The 26954-nt window shown below is 44.3% G+C and overlaps 1 protein-coding gene across 1 annotated transcript in view; it reads right to left on the bottom strand.

The window, feature by feature from the left end:
- Positions 1-511: 511 nt before the first annotated feature.
- LOC119188185 (uncharacterized) overlaps positions 512-26954 on the bottom strand; it is a 195993-nt gene continuing 169550 nt past the window's right edge. Inside the window, exons 4-8 of the mRNA XM_037436108.2 lie at positions 18503-18636; positions 14639-14849; positions 10766-10902; positions 6922-7156; positions 512-941 (exon numbers count right to left, since the gene is read on the bottom strand). Coding sequence (XP_037292005.1) covers positions 865-941; positions 6922-7156; positions 10766-10902; positions 14639-14849; positions 18503-18636 — 794 coding nt within the window. The 3' untranslated portion in view covers positions 512-864. The remainder of the gene's footprint in view (positions 942-6921; positions 7157-10765; positions 10903-14638; positions 14850-18502; positions 18637-26954) is intronic.

The raw sequence follows: 26954 nt of genomic DNA, 5'->3' as shown, positions 1-26954 counted from the left end.
CTTATCGCGATTAAGTCCAATCTGGATGAAATTTCTTATTAGCGATTGGTTGCATTCTGCAACTTGTTGAAAGAATACAATCAGGTTAAAGAAATTAGAAGCGTATCAGTCCCGATCGCGTTGCAAAGTTACCGTGTTTCACCAGTATTATTCGTACATCTTAACGACACATCCTAATTGGTCATTACATACCAGGCCGCCTGCACCACGTCAAATTCTTCTCCCCTCATTAACAAAAGTGGCAAATACTAGTGAAAACTCACTGTTAACGTTACACCAGTCGACGTGTCGCTCGTAAGTCAAGGAGCACGCTGCTTTTGCCCAAAGGTTATGAAAAATGCAATACAGTCATCTCGCCGTCATTACTTACCTAAGTGAATGCGCGTGGCGACTGGGAGTACACTCAAAACACCAGAATCACGCCTTGTCCAGTCCTTCCGCTGTCGATGATTGGATGTCAGGAGTATCCTTTCTCTGGCACACTCTCTAGAATGCACAACTATGCAGTTACAACATCGCGGCGCTCACAAAAATGCCTACAAAACACGTTGTGTCGAAGTAGGAGGACAGCAATTGCTTGCCAACACTGTTAACATAGGACAGTAACAATAACAACAAGAAGAAAAACGAATCACCACCGGAAGCGTAGACACACACACAGCGTTCTTCCCAGCACAGCAGTTTTTAAGCACGACCACACACGCACAGCTGTCGTGTCTTCCACCGCCTCCCACGCTGATTTTGGGATCCGCGATTGTCGCCAAGCCTGAGCAACAACAATGCTACGCAACACGCCAACCATCGCTTCATTCTCCCCTGTCCAACAGTGTGCTTGTCAGTGTGACGTCACGGCCTTCGAATGCGTTAGCGGAGAAGGAAGAAGACGAACACTGCCTCCAGAGCTGTCCAGAAGAGCGTCCCGCAACCAGGTGCCGTTCTGCCTGCATAGCGGAACAAATACGTTGTTTGGAAAGGTAATTCGTCAACGGCTAAAAAAAAGCTATGCGTAAAGGAATGAGTAATGACCCCAAAATGAACTTACAGATATAAGGCAACTCAAGCAAATAAAAGCAATAGAAGTAACTTGCCCATGATGACATTTCAGCCGTGCTCGTCCAGTTGGACAAGCGCATTGATAAAACTATTGTTGGTATAGGCAATTTTGCTCAACGATTTATTTCCAAATCCATAAAACGAACTAACATTAATCCCTGGTAGGAACACCGAATACGTTGAAAGAAGTTTGCTGGAAGATGAGGTGTGGGGGGTCGGAAGCATGCAGCTTTTTGCTCTGGTAGTTGATATTGTATATTAATACTGGATATATTTCAACCATGTTCAGAATCCTTGTAGGAGTACTTATTTTTGTAGGATAGAGGGTATAAGTAATTCCTTGTGAACGTTCTGCACGATCTTTAGCGGTGATCTTTTTTCTACACACATCAGCGCCACTGGCTCGATGAGTTTGTTTTCGCCGCCTTTTTAGTTTTACTGCAACAGAGCACGCTTTACAGGGTAAAACTAACGGTCCTACAAGTATGGCAGAAGCTAGCTGATGCACGTGTGCGTGTGTGTGTCTGTTTGTGTTTGTGTGTGTGTGTGTGCCTTTTTTGCCCCCTATATATGAAAATACCTAAAAAGAAAATGGAACTGGTAGGCATCCCTAGGAGTTATGACTGGCTCAAGCCAATTTCACTAAAATGAAGAGGGGGAATTACCCAAGTTAGTACTTAAAAATCACAGCATATCAACGGAGTGAATGATGATGAGCGGGGCGAAGCGACCATCGGTCCGTCCATGCTTCCGTCCGTCCGTGTGTCAGTCCGTGCGTTCATCCGTGCATCCATGCATCCATCCACCCGTCCGTCCGTGCATCTGTATGTATGTTCATGCGTGCGTCCATGTCCCCGGCCACGCCCACGTCTATGCGTCCATCCGTGCTTCCATCTGTCTGTCTGTCTGTCTGTCTGTCTGTCTGTCTGTCTGTCTGTCTGTCTGTCTGTCCGTCCGTCCGTCCGTCCGTCCGTCCGTCCGTCCGTTCATGCGTCCATCCACTTACAACGCGGACTCGCCCATTTAACAGGCACCGAGACGGTGCTTTACCAGCCGGGGTGATGATACGTGTTTAGAACTCTCATTTCGGCACAGCTGAAATGGCACCCGAAAAAAAGATGACGACAACGTGGTTGTTGTGGGTTGGTCTCTCGAGCTTCCCCCGTTGGCCTGCATGACTGTGCGCTCTTTAAGCCGTTAGCGAGACCTGCTGTCAGTGAATAAATCTTCCCCGTAACAATATTATCCCAAAGCACAGGTTCCCTTGTATGAAATGCATCATACAGAGAACTACGGAGTTGCTTCGAAATGTCGGGTTTATTACCATTTACCTGATACTAATTAAATAATTGGATTGATTCTGAATCCTGCTCTTATAGCTGGAAATAAAGTGGGATTCTTCACAATAAACAGAACAATGCCTTAGCTACTCCAAGTTGTCTGTGTCTGAGTCGAATAGACTTGATGGTTGGATGGTCGTTCAAAGGGAGTGTGCTTGCTTGGCTTTGCCACTGTTGTTGTTGCTCATCATATGCAGTTTACTTTCTGTTTTTTTTTCCACTGCTGTCGCCCCTAATACGTATTTTACTTTCTATTAACTTTTTCTTCTTTTGAAGCACCAGAAATGGGTCACTTGTTATGCCTTATATTAAAGGAGCACTGACATCAAATTTCAAGATCGAGATGTGCCCATCATTCAATCGCTTGGTATGCATAGGTCTTATTGGTCAAATTCGAATGGCATCCGTCGCGTGGAAGTTATTTTAATGCGATGTCAAACAGCGTAGGAAAGCTAAGAAAAAAAAAACGAAAAATAGACTGCCCTGCGACATCGACATTATTGCTACGTGTTCGGTGTGATACATTCCACAAATACCATCCTGAGTGACGATATGCTAGTAAAAATGACGTCGACAATCTGGGTGTGCTTGAAGCTGACTCCCGGCCATGCCCTCACTAATGGCTCTCCTTACTGTGTTAAAGCGTGCGTGCGATTCATCGTGTGGCGTCGACAGATTTGACATGTGCTCCACAACCTGAGTACGATCATTCAGAGTGACACGTGCTAGAAAGCTGGGGAACCACTGCGCAGCGAGAACCTGCGCATCGAGGCGCAGAAAAAGTGGAAATTGCGTGGTTTCATGCCTTTTCAAGCCACGAACCTCAACGCAGCCAGTGGGTTGAATTCGTACGCGCCGATGAATAGAGGGAGTGGACGCTTAAGAAGAACTGCCGCGTTTGCTCGCTTCACTTTGCGCCGAGCGGCTACAGGGTAAATCCTGCGTTGGCGAAGGAGTCGGGTCTCACTGGAAGTACGAGGCCCCTTCTCGAGGCCGGCGCTAAAGGGAGATGGGAAGAACGAGTTGGCGCTACTTAACCTAGCCGGCGAAAAACGCATGGACGGGCTTTAGTCTACATCATCAGAGACATCTTGACTGACTGCACGTGCGCCCCTAATAGACAAAATGTCAGTGTGCGTGACGTTATCATGATAAATGCGAAGCATTTCTAGCGAACTATGGCGACATTGAGCGAATCTATCTATCTATCTATCTATCTATCTATCTATCTATCTATCTATCTATCTATCTATCTATCTATCTATCTATCTATCTATCTATCTATCTATCTATCTATCTATCTATCTATCTATCTATCTATCTATCTATCTATCTATCTATCTATCTATCTATCTATCTATCTATCTATCTATCTACCTATCTATCTATCTATCTATCTATCTATCTATCTATCTATCTATCTATCTATCTATCTATCTATCTATCTATCTATCTATCTATCTATCTATCTATCTATCTATCTATCTATCTGTCTGTCTATCTGTCTGTCTATCTGTCTGTCTGTCTGTCTGTCTGTCTGTCTGTCTGTCTGTCTGTCTATCTATCTATCTATCTATCTATCTATCTATCTATCTATCTATCTATCTATCTATCTATCTATCTATCTATCTATCTATCTATCTATCTATCTATCTATCTATCTATCTATCTATCTATCTATCTATCTGTCTGTCTGTCTGTCTGTCTGTCTGTCTGTCTGTCTGTCTGTCTGTCTGTCTGTCTGTCTGTCTGTCTGTCTGTCTGTCTGTCTGTCTGTCTATCTATCTATCTATCTATCTATCTATCTATCTATCTATCTATCTATCTATCTATCTATCTATCTATCTATCTATCTATCTATCTATCTATCTATCTATCTATCTATCTATCTATCTATCTATCTATCTATCTATCTATCTATCTATCTGTCTGTCTGTCTGTCTGTCTGTCTGTCTGTCTGTCTGTCTGTCTGTCTGTCTGTCTGTCTGTCTGTCTGTCTGTCTGTCTGTCTATCTATCTATCTATCTATCTATCTATCTATCTATCTATCTATCTATCTAGCCGCCTACGACGTTTAGCTCTCCTGGCCCTTTCAATGATGGTATCAATACAAAATTTGGTATGGCATAACATGACTATATGAAGATCATATTTGAGTAGTCATAACATGAAAATCATGACATGTATGTCATGAATTTCATGATTCACACTTCATGGTCCTGCAGCTCTTGTGGTTGTTTTGTTCACATGGCATGTTGCAAAACTGGTATGGCATGACATGATTGCATGGCGAACACAAGAGACAGACCCTAACATGAAAATCATGACATGCGTCTCATGTAACAACACGACTACATGCCACGCTCATGATGCACTCGCGGCCATTTCGCTAGCGTCACATATACCAAACAGTACATTACAGTACGTGAATAGATGACGAAGGTGTGTGCCTGGTGCAAACATGTTAATCGTGAGATGCGTGTCATGTAACAAGAATACATGCCACACTCATGATGCGCTGGCGGCCGTTTCACAAGCTTCACGTACCAAACTCGGTATTACGCGACGCGAACAGGCGACATTGGTAAATGACACATCCAAACATGATAATCATGACATGCGTGTCATGTAACAACATGTCTACTTGCCACAGTCAAGGCGCCAATACTTTTCGACGTGACGCGGTGCACGTGCTCGCCGGCATTCATTTCGTCGCGTCATGCCGGCGTTGCCACGCTAGGCGCCGGTCCTGCTATATATTCGCAGACGCACGCCGCGCTGCATTGCTTTGACGGATGCGCGTTTCAGCGCGTCCGACATCCCTCCGTCACGAAAAGAGGGAAACGTAGTGTTATCTGAGTAACCCATCAGCGCGAAATGCAGCATGTCGCGTTTTGCGCCGGTTGCCTTCGGGCCGCGCCGACGGACGCTGGTCGCACCTGGCGTCAGACTATAGAATCCTCGCGTTTTGCTAACGTAGCGCCGCTGTGCCCAGCGTGCGCGCACGTTAACCCTACATGGAGTATAATTGGGCCCTTCATGATGTGCTCGCGGCCGTTTTGCTAGGTCCACATATAGCAAATTCGGTGTTACGTGACGTCAATGGATGACGAAATATATGACTGCTGCAAACATGATAATCCTGACACGTGCGTCATGTAAGAACATGACAACATACCACGCTCATAGCGTGCTCGCGGCCGTTTTGCTAGCTCCACATATACTAAATTCAATATCACGTGACGTGAATAGATGAGGAAGTTAAGCAACACATCCAAACATGATAATCATGACACGAAAGACATGTACGGCATCATTTACCTCCACCTTGTAACGTTGTGCAGATTTTAATGTGACATATCAACATTTCTCATTCGTGCTTCGCATATCGTCGATTCCCACTGTACGTGGGTTCTGCCAATTTATTGTGAAAGCAGCATCAGCTGTGCAGCGGCCTCGACGTGATTGCGAGGTAGTGCTGACAGCCCTACAATTTCGCGGGCTTTCGATCTATTTTGAATCACGTTCGATAGCGTATATATTAGTCAAAGTTACAGATATTCGATCGTCACTCAGATGCGTTTTAGGTTGCAAATCAATACTAGGGGGTCAATAGCTACTCGTTGGTGCGAAAATCTTGACATGAGTAAATTTGATGTCAGTGCTCTTTTAAGGGCGAATGTCTGAGATGCCTTATTGTACGTTAGAAGTAACCGTTGGGGTCGGTGGCGTCAGTATCAACTTGATTGACAGAGCCACGCAGTCGCAGATAACGTCCTTATGACGTCTTGTATAGCGTGAACATGAATCTGTAGGTAACCAAAATTTTTGACGTCATAAAGACGCCATCATGATGTGATTATGATGTTACATTTATTCGTAACAATATTATAACTTTTTTACGCAACACCGCCGTTTGGTCAAAAGAGTGCCTGCCCCGGAGGCCATGAAAAAGCAAGTAAGGTGCAGAAAGCTTTTTTTTTTTTTGGAGAGGGACGAGGGGGGGGGGGCAACGCATTCAAGTGAAAAGATCAAGAGAGATATCTTTGACCTGCAAATTGCCTTGGATGAACGCATGCAAGATTATGGGATATTTTTTTTGAAAACATTCATGACAATGCATCAGTGAAGGTTGTCTGCCGTTCCAAATATATCACAAGAAGCTGAGCAGGTTTTACAGGGTTAATAAAACAAAACGGACGTTGGTGCAGCGTCCTCATTGAGTTAGGGTCCTTTCAGTCAATTTGTTCCAATCAAGAAACTAACAGAATTAACAGCCCTTGATTTATTTTGAAGCTCATAGACGGTGTTGCCAAACTTTCGTCCTTGCGGAAGCATCCGTGACATTTAGACTACGCGAACACGAGGTGATCACGTTCTCTCATCATTGCTTTTTAAAGGCACTTAGTAAGTAAAAACACTACGGTGACGTAGTGTTCACTGAAATTCGGGCGGGAAAGCTAATGTCAGATCGCAATGTTTTTTAGGCTCGTAGATCCTTCACAGCTCGGAACAACATTTATCATACCCGAGTGGCTCTCCGCTATGTGAAAGCCTGGCGTCTGCTGAGAGGCGACGAGCACCGTCTCTTCGGAGGAAAGCGTGAGCAGCTTGGAGAAGGTGGCCGTGCAGCGCAGCCGCAGTTCGTCGTTGTGGTAGTGGCGCGGCTGAAGAACAAAGCGCAGCCGCACCACTGTTTCGCGCAGGCCGGTCTCGGAGTGCCTGCTCACCGGGTAGCGCGTCAGGTAGCTGCTTGGCATGTGCTGGTGGTATGAAAGCAAGAAAAAATGACAAAGCATGAGTGAAAGCTGCAAGACAGCGCATTTTGAACGCTGCGAATTACTAATTGCTGTGGAAGGGAAGGCTGTCATGCACCAGAAGTAGCTCGAAGGTACTAAAAAAATCCATGCTGCAAGTTGAGAAGAAACCATCGCGCACCTTCTGTGTGATTGCACCCATTTCAACGCGCAAAGACAAGAACTCACTGCAGCTCTGGACAGACTAGACGATCGGCCTTTGTCGGAACAAAGGATTCTGGGTCATTGGCCGAGCCCATCCTCAGCCCAGAAGGCTTTGAAAGCTTTTCTGCGCTTTTTTCGGACAACTGGCCTCAGAGACAGACTTTAGTGTGTTATACTCTTTGAGGTTGCCTTTCCTCTGACGTATTTTTTTTGTAATTTTTCTCTCTCTTCGCAACATTGCTTTTTAACATCTTTCATTCCCCTCACCCCTTTCTCCAGCACAGGGTAGCCAGCCAGTCTAAGAACTGGCTAACCTCCCTGTCTTTCCGCTTAAACTTTCTTCCATGCGCGTTTCTCAGAAATGAAGATTCATGGTTAACGAAAAGTTCGTCCCAGTTCTAGATGTTTTGTATTTTTTTTACCTAAGAAGCTTTCTTCAAGTACAAGAATCCGTACCACAAACGGGCGGGAAACATTCGTTTATAATTTCTTCTACTTTTACTCATAACATTCTTTTTCCTTTGAGGGCTGATACAGAATTGAGCAGACATTTCAAAGCATATGTCTTCACGAATGAATTCGTTCTCGTAAACATGAAAAGAATTATAGCAGTAGGAAAGGAAAATGGTAGGTGTAACCTTAAGAGACAAGAAGAAAGCAGAGTGGATCAGGGAACAAACCGGGGTTAAGGATATCATAGTTGAAATAAAAAAGAATAGACATGGGCCGGTCATGCTGCCCGTAGGCAGGATAACTACTGATAATTCAGGATAACTGACGTGATTCCCAGAGAAGGTAAGGGGGTAGGGAGAGGCAGAAAGTTAGGTTGGCAAATGAGATTGTTAAGTTTGCGGGTACAAAATGGCAGCAGCAAGCACATGACTGAGTGTACTGGCGGATCATGGCTGAGGCCTTTGTCCTGCAGTGGACGTATAGTCAGGCTGATGATGATGGTGATGACAATGATGAAATTTTTATGCAGGTGTGTGTGATGTGTTCCCTTATTTAAATTTTGTGTAAAAGGCATGACAATGTGTCTACTGAGAGTCATAATTTTTAAGAAATTGGTGCACTTTTGCTGCCCAAAGGAAAGCCTTTTGTTTCATAAATGGCCGAGATACTCAACTTATACGCGCTTGGCGAGTGTGAAAATTGTTCGCCTTATTATCCAGATTTGTTAGGAGCCTGCTCGGCAAGCTTTAATGCTATTGCCTTGTCCAGCGACCGTCAGGGTGTACGTTGGTGTTGCTAGTGGACACTTCTCCGGTCACCGCTCAAGGTCACTGCTCCGGTTGACTCTCCTGAGATTACAAAATTACCCCCTAAATGGCGCGCCGCCACACAAGGCATTAGAGAGCCTTCATGTGCGCACCGAGGAGGCGGCACCAAAGAGGATTAAAAAAAATTGTTGGAGTGGAAGCTCCCGCAATGCTTTGCCAGCAGACGTGAAGCCAGCTTTTGCTCCTGCCAAGATGGCGGAAACATGCTCTTTTCTGATGGTGCCCACTTAAAGATCAAGTGGCTTTGATATGTTAGTGTAAATTCTGCGTTAGTTCTATATTAAAAGACAGTTTTTCCCGACAAAATAACGCACAGAAACGAGTATGGGTAACTGAAATTCCCAAAAACTTTGCCTCTAATTAGAGGCTCACTAAAGAAAACTAGTAACACGAAGACGCACTTGGAGCACTACGAGACCCGAAAAAATCGGCGTGCAAGAGAAACATCATCATCATCATCATCATCATCATCATCATCATCATCATCATCATCATAACCATCATCTTCTGACTACGTCAAGACAAAGGCCTCTCCCATGTTCCTCCAGTTAACCCAGTCCTGTGCTTGCTGGTGCCAATTTATACCCACAAACTTCTTAATCTCATCTGCCCACCTAACCTTCTGTCTCCCCCTAACTCGCTTGCCTTCTCTGGGAATCCAGTTAGTTACCCTTAATGACCAGCGGTTATCCTGTCTATGGTTGATAAGACAGATGCTTGTGCTAGTTGGTGATTAGGTATCAACATATTTGCACTACTATTAACTACAGAAGAGACAACGCGCTTTCTGTCCTTGACTTTTCTGTAGTTACGACGTAACTACTCGTAGTCTTGAGCTGTGCAAATATGTTGTATCCCATGCCCATTTCCGCTTCTTGATTTCAACTATGATATACTTAACTCCCGTTTGTTCCCTAATCCACTCTGTTCTGTTCTTGTTTCTTAAGGTTACATCTACCATTTTTCTTTCCATTGCTCGCTCCATCGTCCTCAATTTAAGTAGAACCCTCTTTGTAAGTCTCCAAGTTTCTGCTCCGTAGCTAAGTACTGGCAAGATACAGCTGCCATATACCTTCCTCTTGAGGGATAGTCGTAATCTACCTGTCATAATATGAGAGTGCTTGCCAAATGTGCTCCACCCCATTTTTATTCTTATAGTTACTTCAATCTCGTGGTTCGGCTCCGTGGTTATTACCTGCCATAAGTAAACATAGTTTTTTACAACTTGAAGTGCACTATTACCTATCTCGAAGCGTTGCTCTTTTCTGAGGTTGTTGTACATTACTTTCGTTCTCTGCAGATTCATTTTAAGACCCTCCTTTCTGCTTTCCTTGTCTAACTCCGTAATCATGAGTTGCAATTCGTCCCCTGAGTTACTCAGCATTGCAATGTCATCGGTGAAGCGCAGGTTACTAAGGTACTCTCCAATAACTCTTATTCCTAACTTTTCCCATTCTAGGCTTCTGAAAACCTCCTGTAAGCATGCGGTAAATAGCAATGGGGAGATTGTGTCCCCCTGTTGTACACCCTTCTTGATTGGTATTCTGTTGCTTTCTTTATGAAGCACTATGGTAGCAGTTGATCCCCTGTAGATTTCTTCCAGGATGTTTATATATACTTCATCGACGCCCTGATTCCGCAGTGTCTGCATGACGGCTGATATTTCTACTGAATCAAACGCCTTCTCGTAATCTATGAAGGCTATGTAAAGTGGTTGGTTATATTTTGAGTATTTCTCTATTACCTGATTGATAGTATGAATGTGGTTGATTGTTTAGTAGCTTGTTCGAAATCCTGCTTGTTCGTTTGGTTGATTGAATTCTAATGTTTTCTTTACTCTGTTAGCAATTACCTTTGTAAATAGTTTAGTAAATAGCGAGGGAAACACTCCTTTCTTCATCGCTGAAAGGTGACACTTTATCATGCCCTTAGTAAGATGGTCGCCACGGCCGCCTTCTTGCCAGAGGTACGGCTTCACTCGTAGGCAATGATTTCCGCTCCAGCAATGTTTTAACCCTCCTTGGGCGGGTTAAAACATAAATTTAGGGATTAACACATAAATTTAGGGATGTTAGTACCAGGATGACTCCTCGCGAAATAAAGAACTTCAAGCCGAGAAATTTTTGCGCACCTCATCGTCGTTGATGAACCACTCCAGTTCAATCTCATCGGTTGTCATGACAGCGCTGCAGTTCACGTCGATCGTGTGTCCCACCGAGTAGTACGGCTTCACGCCGGTCACCGTCGGCGCATTCTCCTCCTCGTAAGCTGCACAACAAAAACAAAAGTGCGATAAGCACTGCAGGTAATTCGTCAATGTTGCGAACATGTAAGCGTACGTTGCAAAAATTATCCTCTATTTACACTGTAGGCTCGTTCATAGCTCACAATCTGCACCACAGCTTCAAAAAAAAAAAACTGCGTTGGAACGCTAATGATGCGTAGCTCATGAATACACGCAGGTATACGAAAGGTTCGCCAGTGACGCTGTTGAGGAAAGGACGAGCCGCCGTGCCCATGGCGAAGCCCACCCGTGGACCTCTTCTTTATTCCGTATGCTGGTATAATCCCCTAACGATGATAGCGAGTTCACACAATATTTAACATCCTCCGCGCCCCCGCATTAACAGTTGTTGATGAAGAACACTAACACACACCAAATTCGAAGCACACGTTATTCAAGAGTACTTGTACATGTCCAGGTCAGTCCATGCGGAAAAATCCGTTATATCCAACCGCGCCTGCTTTTCCAGCGGTCCCTGGTTCTAAACCAGGCATCTAAAGGTCCCTGCTTCGATCCCGGGTTTCGACACCAAAATGAAGAAAAAAGGACGAGCCACCGTGAACCTGGCGAAGCCCACCCATCCTCCTATTCTTTATTCCGAACAGTCACCTAATTTCCCGATGATGATAACGTCGCTCCTCGTCTTCTACACAATTCGTAACAGACACCATTACGTTGCAGCATACATCGGGACAGGAGAGCTTTTCTCGTAGCATCCGCAACGTTCATAACTTAATATAAAAGTGCCTCTTTCGAAATATTGGCACAACACGTCAACAAACGTAGGGTTTAGTATTAGCGGCGACAGTTGCATTTGCAAAACGCGGAACGTCTCTGGTGCTAAAACAGCCGAAATTTGGCCGAGTCGCTCGTAGAATTTTCCAGTTGCTTGTCGTGTGTTTTTCGACTTATTTGCATGGTCACAGCAAATAGAGTTATTTCAGTGAAAATCACGTTCACCAATGCGCGTTTGCGTTCACTAATGGCGTGTTTTTCGATTACCTTGATTGTAGGCACGTCTATGGTTCTACATAAGGGGGGGGGGTAGAAAATGCTTCTCTGTGCTCCCCTCCCACCCTACTAGGTCAATAAATGTATGGGGCAGACTTTCCACCCCCTCATTCACCCATTAAGGTGCCTAGAGGGGAGAGGGAGCCCCTCCTGACCCTCCTCTCTGCAGGCACGCGTACGATTGAGAGTTGAAGTCATACATGCGTTGGGGGAATCGACAAGTAACGTTAGTTACGGGCTGCCAAACGTTAATTCGACTGAATGGAGAATGCCCGGGAAAAAATGTGAGAAAGTAGTCGTGAGTCTTCGTTCATGAGATCGCATATTTTCGCAATACAAAAAAAATATGCTAATTTTTAGACTATCCTGCGTACTTCAATGACATTTACAAAATCACATTTAAAGTATATTGAAAGTTTGGAAAATTTCTTTATGTTTCCGCTTCATTCGGACCTTTTGATAAGTATTCACTTGCTTAGTTGGTATCATCTGGCAACACTGCACATACATCTTGCAGATGAGCCGATTCTAAAAGTTGAGAGTCAATGAGGCACTTGTTTCCAGTCGTAGGCCACGAGACGCGAGAAAAATCCGAATACCCCCGCTATTTAAGTACGCCTGCAGGCGGCTTTAAATTTAGGTTTCCAGTGTGTTATATGAAAGAATGGTAGCGTACATGTGCTGCGCAGATTCCATCGATTATAATAATAATATTCCCAGATAATTTAGACCTTTCTCAGACTTAGGGGTCTCTACACTTTCGACGCCGACAGAACAAATGCCACTACCTAAGACGCAGTTTGCAAAAATGCCACGGACTCTGTCGCATAAACTAGTTCAGTTGTACGCTTCTCGGTGGATTGTGTAAGTGAGCAAAAGGAGAAAAACGAGAAGTAAAGCGAAGTGAGGCTAGTGACGTAAACGTGATTTCGTTTCAACAAAAGATAACTACGGGTGCCAGTACAGGCCTAAAAATCGAGCTTCCCCATCAGAAGTGAATAATTTCTCTTAGTTGCATGACAACGCATGGTTTCAATTCTATTTCGCCTATATTATAGGATAAAAATTTACATCGACAAACTGTTTCAGAAAGACTATTCTGAGATCACCCACTACATGTTCCAGAGCACACTGAATATTCCAATGCCGCCGAATGTAAAACCCCTTGCTTTCGTTTCAATGCTGTATTTTATATCAGAAAACTTGTACACACAGAGGTTGACAGTGTACAACTGGCTAGACTATCATTAGTGTGCTCGATCGTATTTTGCATGAAGGCTCCCAGGATAGCAACTACGGTTTAGCCGTTCTCAAAGATGTAAGATAGGGGGTGGTAAAACGAGACACGGAGCAAAACGCGACATCTTACCTTTGCTAGCCTCTGTAGCTAATACAAAAATTGTTTCTATTTTCCAGCAATAAGTGCTGGTATTAACGTACTTTTTCATGGGTAAAAGTTGATGATTGTTCGCAGCCTTCACGCTGGAAAAATTACCATGTAATTGTCGGTGTGTTAGTGACCCGTCCGAAAAGGGTAAAATTCCGCTCAACCAAATTTTCGGACTCATGCAGGAAGCTACTCCAGTGCTATTAACAGGAGGTAATTATTTATTATGTTAATTTATACTTCTAGCTACTTACCACCAAAAGTTTAGTTCATTTGGTGTCGGCGACCAAAGTGGATTTTTTTTTTAAACTCAGGTATGTCAAAGCGTCAAAACGCTACAAATAGGCATCAAATTACCTTGGAGAGTGTTTTATTAATTGAATCATTTACTGACACACAATACATATTTCAATTATTTGTTTAGAAGGGTTCAGATGTACAATAGAATACTACAACAAATTGACATTAGAAAGCACCGATTGTTGTTGAGGACACGACGCACTTCATTCGCGCTGCGTCAAGGTTGTTCTGCGTTTTCAAGGATGCTCTCAAGAGACATAAAAAACTGAAAGAATCTTCAACTCAAGCCCTTTACAAACACGTTTTGGAATCAAGTTTTGATGAAATTTTTTATACCAATATTTCAAAAAATAGTAAGCTATAGAGAATACAAAATTCATCGCCTTGCAAAGCCTGGCTGACAAAGTTGAAAGCCACAAAATTTTTGTGCAGTTGTGTGTTAAAATAGCAAAAAGAAGTGTCAAAACATATCTAAATTTCAACCATTAAATAATCCCATGAAGAGCAAGCGTTCAAAAAAAAAAAAGACTACTTTAGCACAAAGAAACACTGACAGTGTTTGATCTGCAAGGAGCTTCTGACCAATGGAGCACCGCAGTCTGTTTAGATTCAATGCGAGAAGTGCCTACGTAGTGAATTTCAAGTGCTTCTACTAGAACAATTCAAGAGATTATTTTTTTCACATTGTCTCGTTTTGCCCCTAAGGTGGAGCAAAATGAGACATTTTGTGCTTTGATTTATTTATTTTTGTAATAAACTTTTGAACTGTGGCAACATGATCATATTTATGCACGTATTTAATACTCAAAGGAAAGTTTCTGCATTGACGTTTAATTGTAAGGAGTAGGATAAAAGTTTATAATGACTATTTTCGAATTATTGTCTTGCTTTACCCCACCCAACCCTACCAGTATTATTGTGTGGCACCACGTAAAAAATAAAAAAACACAGCTGTAAATTACAAAGGACACACCACCGAATGATGAAACACACGGAGCTAAAAGGACAACAGACGTAAGTACTTTTTTCGCTAGCCAGGTGTCTCTGTGTGCCAATGAGCAGTTCCTGGCTGCTTCGAGAGTGGTTCTTGTTGATGGAAGAGGAACAGCGCAGCCTGAGCAAGCCGTGAGCCAGATGGCGGGCTGTGATCTGGAATCGTAGTGTAGACACCGATGCCTGCAGCGCGTTGGCACGCCGGTACGGTCCCTTGTGCGTCACCTGGTGAGACGGCGCCTGTACAACCACGGGAGAAAAAAAAAGGAATGAAAGCAATGATGATTCATTTATGGGAAGAACGATAAAGGAGAAAAAATAGTGATGGGCTGTAAGTAGCTGCTGATGTACTCCGTGAATCGAGATTCATTTTTTATTGATTGATGAATAGGGGTCAAACAGCTGGAATTCTCAATGAATCAACGCTTCTGTAAGATTTCATGAGGGTAGTAAATGAAAAAAGACAGAAATTGATAAAGAAATTTGTTTCTACTGCAAAGACATCTGTCGTTTAAAGACATCTTTTCTTATATTATACTTAATTACTTCTCTCCCTTCTTAGTACCTGAGTCTTGCTTTAGTTCTTTGATTGATTGATATTGTGTACTTACTGTTTAAAGCAACGTAATGCCAAACTAAACTTATGAAGGCAAGACATGGATGTATGGTAGACAGCGGTTTGCAGCACAATATAATGTAATACTTTAAGAGGTAATTAACAGTGGTAGCTGAACAGTGATAGGCACTAATTAACAGTTCTGGCAATGAGAGCCCCTGTTTTAAGTACTGTGAGCCCAGTTCAAAAGATGCCACTTGGAAGCTAGTTGAAAAGACAGGCATCATGTGCGCGTCACAAAGAAAATAAAAATACTTCGATTCCTTTCTGACACGTGGGATAGATAGATGAGTGTCAGAATGCTGCATTTTTTATATTTTTATGAGCGATACTGATGACGGGCGTAGCACACTTGCGACACAAAAGGAAGCACGGGAATTCGCCTGTCATATTCGCACATTCTATTCACGCGAGTCCCAGACACTTGAGAAGCGTTGAGCTGAGCTAAGCGTGAACTAGACGTGCACAATGCTACGAGCTGCCATTAAATGTCCTATGAGCGTGAGATGTAAAGAGCCTAAGAACCGAACCTGTCAATGTCGCCCATGTTCACTTAGCGTGGTTTCGACAAAACGATACCCCGAGAGCACTTCAAACATTCATATCAAGTCCTTCAGACGAACGCTTTGCATTATGAATAGGCGCAGCCGTCGCCTTGTCGCGTCTGTCCTCCCAGCGTCTCAGCACAAAGCGAATCAAAGTGCTGGGGCAGAACATAGGAACAGGTAAGGTATGAGCGACCCAGTTTAACGCCGAATGGATGACAAGAAAAATAATCAAATAAAATACAGTAACGCTTTTTTCACGGAACCATTCGTGTGTTGAAAATTTACCGTCTCAGGCCTTTCTCACTGTCGGAAGAGGAAAAAATTGTTGATGATGTTGCGATCACGCGAAAGAGCCATCGAAACATAGATGCGTAAGAATAGTAGGGTAATTGAAATAAATATGAAGAAATGAGGATGTGACGCCATCTACATGGAGTACCGCCATGTTATTTCCGATATCGCAAATTTGAGCGAATGTTTCGAGCTTTAGAGCTAAAGGATCAACTTGAAAGCTTTAGTTCATTACAGAATCCCGCTGAAGGGTCGGACGCTTCCCACGTTTACTCTTTATTAACTTCTTTAGAACACAGAATATTGCGCGTAGAGTAGAGTAGAACTGATGGTAGCTTGATCTTACGAAAAAAAAAAAAGAAAACCACGATGGCGTGGTGATGAATACGTCACTGCTACACCATGCACAACTGCTTAGTAAACGTCTCAAATAACCTTGCTACAGCAAGCTTGGGCCAAGCTCGGGCGACCCTGCATAGCGCCCCACGACTGAAAAATCAAGAAAGTTCAAACAAAATGAACAAAAAGTATATGTATAGGCCCATGAGTGAGGAGCGAACAGAGACCGTTTGTGTGGCAAACTGGTGTTCTACCACACTGCCATGCGTCGGCTTGTAAATGCAGTTTAAGTAACTTCTTTTCCTCAGAAATGCAGTGAATATAACACTAAAGCATTGCCAACACGTGTTTCTGATATGACAAATACAGGCTTCACAATACAGTAATACCGTAGTAACACTGCGTAGTACAAGCGATCGGGTATCAGTACATGGGGTTATCATAAAGATTTCGTGGTTGAAAGCCAGCCACCCATTACAAAAACACGCGTTCCTGTGCGTATTCTATAAGACCATGTAGGGGCTACATATGAAGTTCAAAAACATTTCACGCGCATAAATGCTCCTGATATGAAGCATGATAGCCATTACACAGAATGTAAACATATGAAAAATTAGGTGATCCTAAAGATTCGCCTTTCGGAGTTGAACGCGATAGGGATATCCTGTTCCTAGTGCGTAACACTTAGTGAATCAAACCTTGTCGAACTTGCTATGCACCCACTACGTGGCATCATGTGAATAGGCGCAGTACGGTGTGTACATTTTGTAGTGGGTGACCGGCTTCAAACCACGAAACCATGAGGATAATCACGTGTTCTTTCGCCCACTGGCAATAGGTGCTTGTACGGCGGATTAATACTGCAATATTTCATGTTCCATTGTGAAGCATGCACACAGGTCGTGTGTGTATGTGAAGCATGAAAACTACTTTCACTGTATTTCCAAGCAGATGGTTTTTTCTATTGTACTGGCACGCAAACGCGTGGCCCTGTGGTAGAACATCCGCTTGCCACGCAAACGATTCGCGTTTGATTCACACGCAAGCTCAAACGACCCTGGTTTGGTGTCCACTCTGATCTAGGATTTTGTTATCATCTATTTCATTTTCGTCGTTCTAGATTTCTCGGTCACAAATAAGATGACGAGTTTTCGTTCTCAACCAACGACGCCGACACCGGAATTTATGCGAAACAAGGTCTTCAACGCTATTGCGTTAAAAAGCTTCACAGATAAAACCCACTTGCAACCGTATCGATTACATTGTTCTAATAGCCAATTTAAACGTCAACAGTAACGTCATACAATAAAAAGTGTGCACTAAGTGGTTGAAGTATACAATAGGGACAAGATATCACTATCACGTTCAACTCTCAAAGGCGAAGTTTAGGGGTCCCCCTATATTTATTGCACGTTACTGCAGGTCATAACAGGCAAAATCGGAAGTGGGAAAAAACTTAAAAACAAAGTAAACAAGGCATCAGGATTACAGATAGATAACGCCACTAGATTCTAACAGAGTTTTACGTTCAAAATGTAATAAATAATAAATACTAAGTATTTAAAGATGATAACCAAAGCGCAACAATTTTTCCAGAGCCGCCTAAAAGTTAGCCTCCTCAAAAATGAATTTAGAAAGAGCATTCACTCGGAAATTTGTGATGCAAAAAAGCACATATATAAATGCACAAGCTTTGAAAAATATCGGTTTCAGAACGTGCCTATAATTTTGTCGAGCTTTACTGGTGTCTAGAGGTTTCACATATGAATGCATTAGCATGTATTGACATGTTTTCACAAGAAAAACTCGGCTTCAGATCTCCGCAACCTCCCATCGTGTTGGCGGGCATGTGAAATAAGCTAGTAATGTAGGAACACGTGGGACAGGGAAGTGGCAGTACACTCCGAGACTGGTGACACCTACCATCTCTCCATTCCTGGCAAATTAGGACGTAGTGTGGCCTACGTTTGTGATTTATTCGGCAGTAAATAGTCGTGCACTTCTCTAAATAGACAAACGCGGAGGCGGAACAGCAGTGTTACGTGCCAGCTACTGACGAAAACAGTTCGCTTCCCTTGCCTGCCTTTGGGAGTACTCACCGGCTTTCCGTTGACAAACCAGTTCAGGAAAGGGGCAGGCTTTGAAGGCCTCGATCGACAGGTGGCGTTCAAGATGTCTCCCAGTTGATAGCGTCCACGCACACCCTCGATGACGGGCCCACGATCTGGCAACACTGCATAAACACCCAGGGTGCCAGATATGTGCTGCACCAAGCATCGGTTCTTAAACTTGACTATCACACTTGCGTAAACCCACAAACGCACAAAATTCATGCTTTTTATAAGTCTAGTTTTAGTTGTATTGAGCACTCGGTGCTTTGCATACGAAGCATCAGCATAGTTAACACAAGGAAATTACTTTTTTCTTATGTCTTTGTTCTTCCAGTTCTATGTTTGTGAATCAAGACTTTGTTTGCTACAGTGAACCTGTAGCAAACACTGTTATCAGGGTCGCTAAATATTGTCTTTCAATACTTTCCCTCAAGCTCTCGCCGAAATTTCATATAGGGGCAAAAGCGGTCGACCAGAGAAGTCGTCGTGGGTAGAACGTGGCCGATCTACTACGTTTAGAAAGGCACTCGCACTTTTTGAGCGGGCGTTTCTCAAGAAAGAAAAAAAAAAACATTCTCACCATGAAATTGCTTTATGCCGAGAACCACCAAAGCTTTAGTGACTTACTTCCGCGACGAAAATGATGTAGAAAAAATTCACACGATCAGAATACAAAGAAAGAAAAATGTCGACGGGAGTAGAACCTACAGCGTCTTGGAACACGACAAGAAATGATCAGTATTAACCCGCTGTCCACCACCGCGGTGTGCATCATAATCATGTCGTGGTTTTGGCCCGTAGAATACAAGTAATTATCATTGTTATTATTCGTTCGTTTGAAACGAGATTACCTACTAAACGCGATTATTCTCACTTACTGTGAACCAATGTGTCTGGTTCTCTAGTTTCTTACCGCATCTACCAACATTCAATTAATAATCATAAAAATTCTGACCGTTTAGTCAGCCGTTTTTGTGACTAAATTTTCACCATATATCATATCTATAGATTAGAATCCATATCTCCATTTTATGTTGTTTTGTTTTTGTCTTAAGTTTATTTCAATAAAAAATTTACGGACAACCCCACTCAGTGGTGAAACAGGTGTGTTGCACTTGAAACTTACCGTTACAAAGTGCTGTAGGGGGGGGGGGGGGGGGGGATAAACAACAAGAGCGAAGGCAGGGAGGTTAACCAGGCACATGCCCGGTTTGCTACCCTACGCTGGGGGAATAGGAATGGGGCATAAAGATGAGAGAGAGAGGAAAGAGAAGAGAAAGAGAGAGATAGAAAAAAAAAGGATTGTCAGTCAATCGGCTGGCGCGTATGCAGCGGTGGCACTACACAAAAGTTGAAGGTGGTCACGTAGGCTTGTAGTCCTCAAAAAGCACAAGACAGCTTTGACTGCTTTTTGAGCCGACGAAAGGCGATGACGGTGTTCCAGTAGCACCTGCGCAGAGAGTGGCCGATCGTCCAATTGTCGCAATGCGTCCGAAACCTTCTGTCTTTCAGAGGCAAATGGAGGGCAATGGCATATCAGATGGTCGATGTCTGCTTTGGTGCAGCAGACGTCGCATTCCGCATTGTCGGTCAATCTGATGAGGGTTCTATATGCTTTTGTGAAGGCAATTCCCAACCAAAGGCGACAAAGAAGTGAAGCTTCACGTCAACGAAGTCCGGATGGAGGTCGAAGTTCCAGTCGAGGGTTTATTTCGTATAGTCTCGTATGTCTTATGCTTGGGGTGTTCCACTCCTGCAGACTCAGACTACGTGCCAGGTGACGAAGTTGCTTTGCAGCGTCAGTCCTTGACAAAGGAATCGGAAGGGTGTGTTCTTCTTGGTGCGATGTGCGAGCCACGTTGTCTGCGGAATCATTGCCACTGATCCCACAATGGCCAGGAAGCCACTGAAACTTGACCTCGTGGCCTGTTTCTGTGACGTGGTGAACAAGCTTGACAACTTCGTAAGTTAATTGTTCATGGCAACCTCGTCGAAGGACTGACTGCATGCTCTGTAGGGCTGGTTTCGAGTCGGAAAACACAGCCCATTTACTCGGTCTTTGGGATTTGATGTACTCTAGGGCGCCACGCAAAGCCGCAAGTTCTGCCGCCGTAAACGTAGTGACATGTGACAGTTTGATTCGCAGAGTGATTCCTCTAGCTGGAATCACCACCGCACCACCAGAACCAGATCCTGTGGTTGAACCATCGGTGTATATGTGCACGTGGTTGTTGTACATTTCGTGCAGATGGCTCAAGCTCAATTGTTTTAGGGCTGATGAAGGCAAATTTGATTTTTTCTGTATTCCTAGAATTAAAACACGTACTTGTGGAAGTGTCAGGCACCACGGAGGATAGACCAGTTTCTCAGTAGGCGTAAAACCTGACGTAAACGACGCACGATGAGCACAGACAATTGCACTAAATTTCGTGCGGGGCCTCTCAGTATATAGCGAGGGTTGACGAGTGGTGGGAAGGATTCCTAGCATGTTGCCTGAGGTACGTACGTATCGTTTCAATGGTGATGTGCGTCATGATCGAGTAGTCCTGTGCAATGGCAATTGTTTCAGCTATCGATGCGCAGCGGGGTAAACCAAGGCATCTCCTAAGCGCTTGGGCTTGAATATTTTGGATTGTGCGCAGGTTCGTTTTGCACGTGTTAGATATAACAGGTAGGCTATACCGCAGGAATCCAGTAAATAATACCTTGTACAGCTGTAACATAGACTCGGCAGACATTCCCCAACTTTTTCCAGCAAAAAACCTGAATAAGTGACAAATTGCAGTCAGCCGCTTTTTCACGTAGTTTACGTGGGGTGTCCAAGACAGGTTTAGGTCGATTACGACTCCCAAGAACCTGTGACTCCGGCTGCATGACACCAACTGCCCTTTAATTGATATGCTGTAAGCGGACATTGGTTTTCTGGTGAAAGCCACGGCTGCACACTTCTCACTTGCGATTTCGAGCCCTTGTTTGCGTAAGTGTACGATGTCACTGATGCTGCCTTCTGAAGTCGAGCGCGAAGTTGAAGTCGAGTCACACTTGATGTCCACACACAGATGTCATCAGCATAAATGGAAAGTCGTACACTGCTTGGTTGCTTGCCAACTAGTTCAATGAGTGTTAGTTTGAACAGCGTCGGGCTTAGCACTCCGCCTTGCGGGACTCCTCGGCTGCAGTAATACTCGGGTGTCGGGCCATTCTCTGTCTGCACGTGAAATGATCTATTCTGTAGGTAACTCTGAACCCACGTATATATCCTGCCACCGAGTCCCACTCCTTCTAGTGCGCTGAGAATGGCTTCGTGGGTGACATTGTCGTATGCCCCTTTAACGTCAAGAAACAGAGCATCTGATAACCGTTTGCATGCCTTCTGGTGTTCTATATATGTCACCAAGTCAACTACATTGTCAATTGACGAGCGGCTTCGTCTGAACCCGGACATGGCATCTGGATACATTTCGTAGAACTCTAAGTACCATTCGAGACGCGTTAAAGTCATCCTTTCCATAACTTTTCCCACACAGCTCACGAGGGCAATTGGGCGGCAAGAGGAAATGTCCAAGGGTGACTTGCCGGCTTTGAGAAGTGGAATCAGGCGACTTGACTTCCATTCCTGTGGAACCATGCCAGTTTGCCAGGAGTCGTTGTACAGCTGCAAGAGTGCCTTCCGAGCTTGATCTCCTAGGTGACACAGAGCGCGGTAAGTGATGCCGTCAGGTCCTGGCGCTGAAGAACGTCTACACAAAGTAAGCGCAGCCATTAGTTCGTCCATTGAAAACGAAATCTCCCTTCGGGGATCACTTGAGAATACAGAAAAGTCGGGCATCTTTGTCCCACTTGAATTTGAGCCGCAGGCAATCCTTCGACAGAAAGAATCTGCGACATCAATCTCTTGGCAGCGTAAGTGAAGCGCCAGAGATTTTAATGGGAAGCGCTGAGTAATGGTTGTACGAAGACCCCGGACAGTTCTCCAGATTAGTGACAGAGGCTTTCTGGGATCCGAAGACTCGCAAAAAGATACCCATCGTTGCTTGTCCAACTTGTTCATGTGACGCTGTATTTTCTTTTGTGTGCGTCTGGCCACTCTCAGATCATCAAGTGACCTCGTGCGTCTATAACGTCGTTCTGCACGACGACGAATCGCTCGGAGTTTCTCGAGATCAATGTCCATATCAGTGCGAGTTGAGCTCACCGGAAGCGAACGCGTCGTTGACTGTAGGGCACTCTTTATTGCGTCCTCTAGGTGGAAAGGTGAGGCGCCAACATAGTCTTCCATGATTAACTTGTATTTTTGCCAATTGGTGCACTGGACGGCTCTGAAGGACTTGGGACTTAGCCGTCAATCTTCAGGTATGTTGGGATGTGGTCACTACCCCTTGTTTCTAAATCCGAAAACCAGTGCACTCAACTGGTGAACGAGCGTGAGACGAAAGTGAGGTCCAGGCAACTGCTATAGTTCGATCCGCGCAGATAAGTAGGACTGCCGTCATTCACGAGGATAAGTTCACATTCAGAAGCGAAAGACACTAACTGTCTACCTCTAGTGTTGACCCTGGAGCTTCCCCATAAGTAGTGGTGGGCATTGAAGTCACCAGTTATCACCCATGGCTGGAGAGGTGAATTCAAAATTCCGCGCAAGCGCTCGCGGTCTAGACGACTTGATGGATGTAAGTAGGCTCCGATGATGGTGAATGTGGTCTTCTTGTTTTTTACTGTTAGGCAAACGTACTGGTTTTCTTCGTCAGGGGGTACAGGGTGATGAACAAAAGTTAGGTCGCGCCGTATGAACACAACGACCTTGCTGCGTTCTCCATGGGTAGAAGACATAAAGCACTCATATCCAGGCAGTCTCATCTGAGCTGACAGGTTCGGTTCACAAATCACAATTATAGAGAACTGGTTCGTGAATACATATTGCTGGAACTCGGACATATGCGCCCTAAGTCCTCTGGCTTTCCACTGAAGGACAGATGCGTTCTTGACCTCCTCTCGAAAGGATAACATGTTGCGGGCCATCGTTTTACCTTAGAGCTGCAAGCACCGGACTCAAAGTGTCCGGCACTTGGAGTGCGCTCTGCGCTGATGGGGTGTTCATGTTGCTTAGGAGCATGCGCATTGCGCTCATAAGGGTCTGCAACATGTTGATGACCTGGCGATCCTCAGTTGTCTTTTCATCAGTGGTTCGTGATGGCATCGAGGTTGGCGGGATTCGATGCACCTCTGAAACAGGCTGTGTTCGTGGAAGTGATGGTCACTCTTCACGAGGTGGGAGTCTTGACCCTGATTTTGTTTTCGGTGTATCTGTCTTCGCAGAGCTTGACGATGGGGGGCCAGTTCTTCTTGCTTGAGATGACGTGTCTCTATCGGCAGATGTCACGTTGTGTAATGATCTTCTGTGGTGACGCCGACGTCACCTGACAGTAGCAGCGGCTTCCCTGTGCGTTGAATTGTCGCGCACCATGCGTTTCAGCGTGTTCATTTCTCACTCGTGGGCAATCTTTAGACGACGCTTTATGAGCGCCGTGGCAATTGGAGCATTTGACGCAGTTGCGTGGCAGGTGTCTTCTGAATGAGGTTCGGCACACCGCGGGCACACGACATTGCTGGTACATACTCCTTTGACATGTCCCATCTTGAAGCATCTGAAGCATTGTAGGGGTTTCGGTATGTATGGACGGACCTGTTGGCGAACGTGGCCAACTTTGACGTGTGGGGGAAGACTGTCTCCCTCAAAAACAATCTTCAGGCATCGTGACTGACTAAGCCTTGCAATGTGCTTGATGAGGATGTCGTCTGTAGTTTGCTTTATCAAGATTGGGAAATCGTCAGCGGGAATGGAAATGTCCACGTCATAAATGACGCCAACACTGCCCTTACAGTCAGTGGGGATCACTGATTTAGCTGTGACTCTGTCGATTTCCGAGGTGTTCTGTAGGCTTTGCAGCGCACTACGGTGTAGAACATCAACTGCCAGAACATTCTTCCGTGAGTTGATCCTGACGTCTTTAATCTCATTTGGAGCGAGTTCTTCGAGGTATGCAGAGAGGACTTGCCTGTTAAGCCGCCGTAGGTTGGCTGAAGGGTCCACAGCCATGAAGAGTATAGTGTGTGGCCAACGCCGCGCGGTAGCCTGCACGGTGGATATACTCGTCGTCGACGATGTTCGTAGCAGTCTTCTTTTTGCATTGCGGCTCATGACGACTGTGTAGTCGTCATGCGATGACTCGAAACCGTCGGAATGGAGCTCCGTTGCCTCGCTGTCTGTGCCACATGAGGTGGTCCCGCGTTTCCTAGCCGCTGCCAGACGTAGCGGTTGTCTACCTCGAAAATCCTGAGGGGCTTCTTCATCCATTCTCGCAAGGAGGGAGCGGCAGCTCCCACAATTCGCGGTAAAACAAAGAGAAACTTTGAGACAAGGGTACAAGCGTTCTATGAAATAGACACTTCGTCATCTTCCTACAAAGTGCTAACGCACAAAAAAAGGTTCGCGATTAACAGTGCTACATAGGACAGTAAGTTAGGGTGTTCATCTATCCCGACTACAAGCAGAAGTACTTAGACGAGAGCCTCACCAAACGCGGAATCGGCCATCGGCGACCCACGGTGTCAGCGTCAACAGAAAAACACAGAAAAAAACATGATCATAAGTTGGCGTCAGCATATGAGGTCCCCAAGATGTCACATATTGCCATGATATGTGACGTTATCATGACGTCACTATGACGTCACGTTATGACATCACATAACGTGTCTTCAAATGTTGACGTCATCGCATGACACCATCGCTTCGTCAAAGGTGGGCCTATCCCAAATCAGATGTACAAAGCCCGCAATGCTTCTTATCAGGTAGTGAAAAACAACGCTGAGTGCACAAAGCTTTCGGAGAGGTGAGGTAGGAAATTATACGTTGACTGAGAAGAAAAAAAATCCACGCATCTCCATGAAACGAGTCAGGACGAGTGGGCGAAGAGCTGGGTTGTGTATCGCCAAATAATCGTACGTTACCCGAGTGTTGCCTCATATGATGTAAATATAATGTAAATTGAGTGAAGTAAAGTGTGTATAGAAATTCAAGTTTGTTTCACCTTCCCGTCGTCATAGGCGATACAAAGAGTAGTGATAAAATTGCAGGAGTAAATGGAGGAAACATGCCTGGAAAGTGAATTCAAGAACCCGCCATTATACCGGGGGCCAGATACCATTTTATTAAGGGTAATTTGTTGGTACATACAGTGCTCGACGTGTGTCTCTGTGTTGCAGGTTTCCTTGAGAAGCCTCAACATCTAGGTACTTTTTAGTAGAGATCAACGCATCAATACTCCTCTCGATATGCTATTGTCGCCGCGAACAGTGATCTCTTACCTTATAATTATAGACTTTGTTGGCAATGACCTTTATTGTCTGAACGTTTTTTTTTCAGTCTCACATATTTTCAGACCACAGACGCGCTTCTGAACCGTCACCACAATAAATAACAAGGCTAGAACTTAAGGAGCTTTGCCCCTAAAATAACATCAGCTTTCGGATTTGAGTCGTATGTGGCGAATGCATAAGGAGCTGTCAGGTTCCAAACCTGTGACAGTACTCTTCTAACGACCAATCTCTATTGAAGAACTACGACTGAGTATTTTCAGTGCTATGTATGCCGTAAGTAAGAATGACAAGATGTTCTGAACGAAAGCAGAATCACAATAACATTAAACCTGCGACAGTGTTCCGAAAAGGAAAATGGCATGAAGCCGTTCATGGAGCCAATCTTCACAAAAACTGCAAATATATGGTAAAAAGCTGGCGTGCCACCTCTGGTTATATCGGTGGCTTCACCAGTACATATAAATTCAACTTTCACCTAACACAACATATACATTTAAAGTAAAAAAAAACTTTAACTAGCTTCATGTTGTTTAGAGCCAAACTTTTCTTCATCATATATTGTTACGAGGCAGTGGACATGAACCCGTCATCCTAGACGAATCAATAAAAAAGAAGCGGACTCAGCACGCGAGATGTTGGCAGCTTTTTGGTGCCCCTTTTAACATCCTTTAAACATTTTGATACTAATATTCCGTAAATAGGTATGTTGTATTAACCATTCCTAGCTCATACGAGAAGTATTGCGAATAAACAATAAAAAAATATCACCTAACACTTGGTCAATCCTCTTCATTAGGTAAGAGCCATGAAAAGAGAAGAAGAAGAAGAAGAAGAAGAGGAAGAAGAAGAAGAAATAGAAGAAATAGAAGAAATAGAAGAGGAAGAGGAAGAAGAGGAAGAAAAAGAAAAAGAAGAAAAAGAAGAAAAAGAAGAAGAAGAAAAAGAAGAAGAAGAAAAAGAAGAAGAAGAAGAAGAAGAAGAAGAAGAAGAAGAAGAAGAAGAAGAAGAAGAAGAAGAAGAAGAAGAAGAAGAAGAAGAAGAAGAAGAAGAAGAAGAAGAAGAA

This window comes from Rhipicephalus microplus, chromosome 1 (genome assembly GCF_043290135.1).
Source record: "Rhipicephalus microplus isolate Deutch F79 chromosome 1, USDA_Rmic, whole genome shotgun sequence".
Classification (NCBI taxonomy): Eukaryota; Metazoa; Arthropoda; class Arachnida; order Ixodida; family Ixodidae; genus Rhipicephalus; species Rhipicephalus microplus.
Note: the sequence above shows the minus strand (reverse complement) of the source record. Positions and strands in the feature narration are given on the sequence as shown.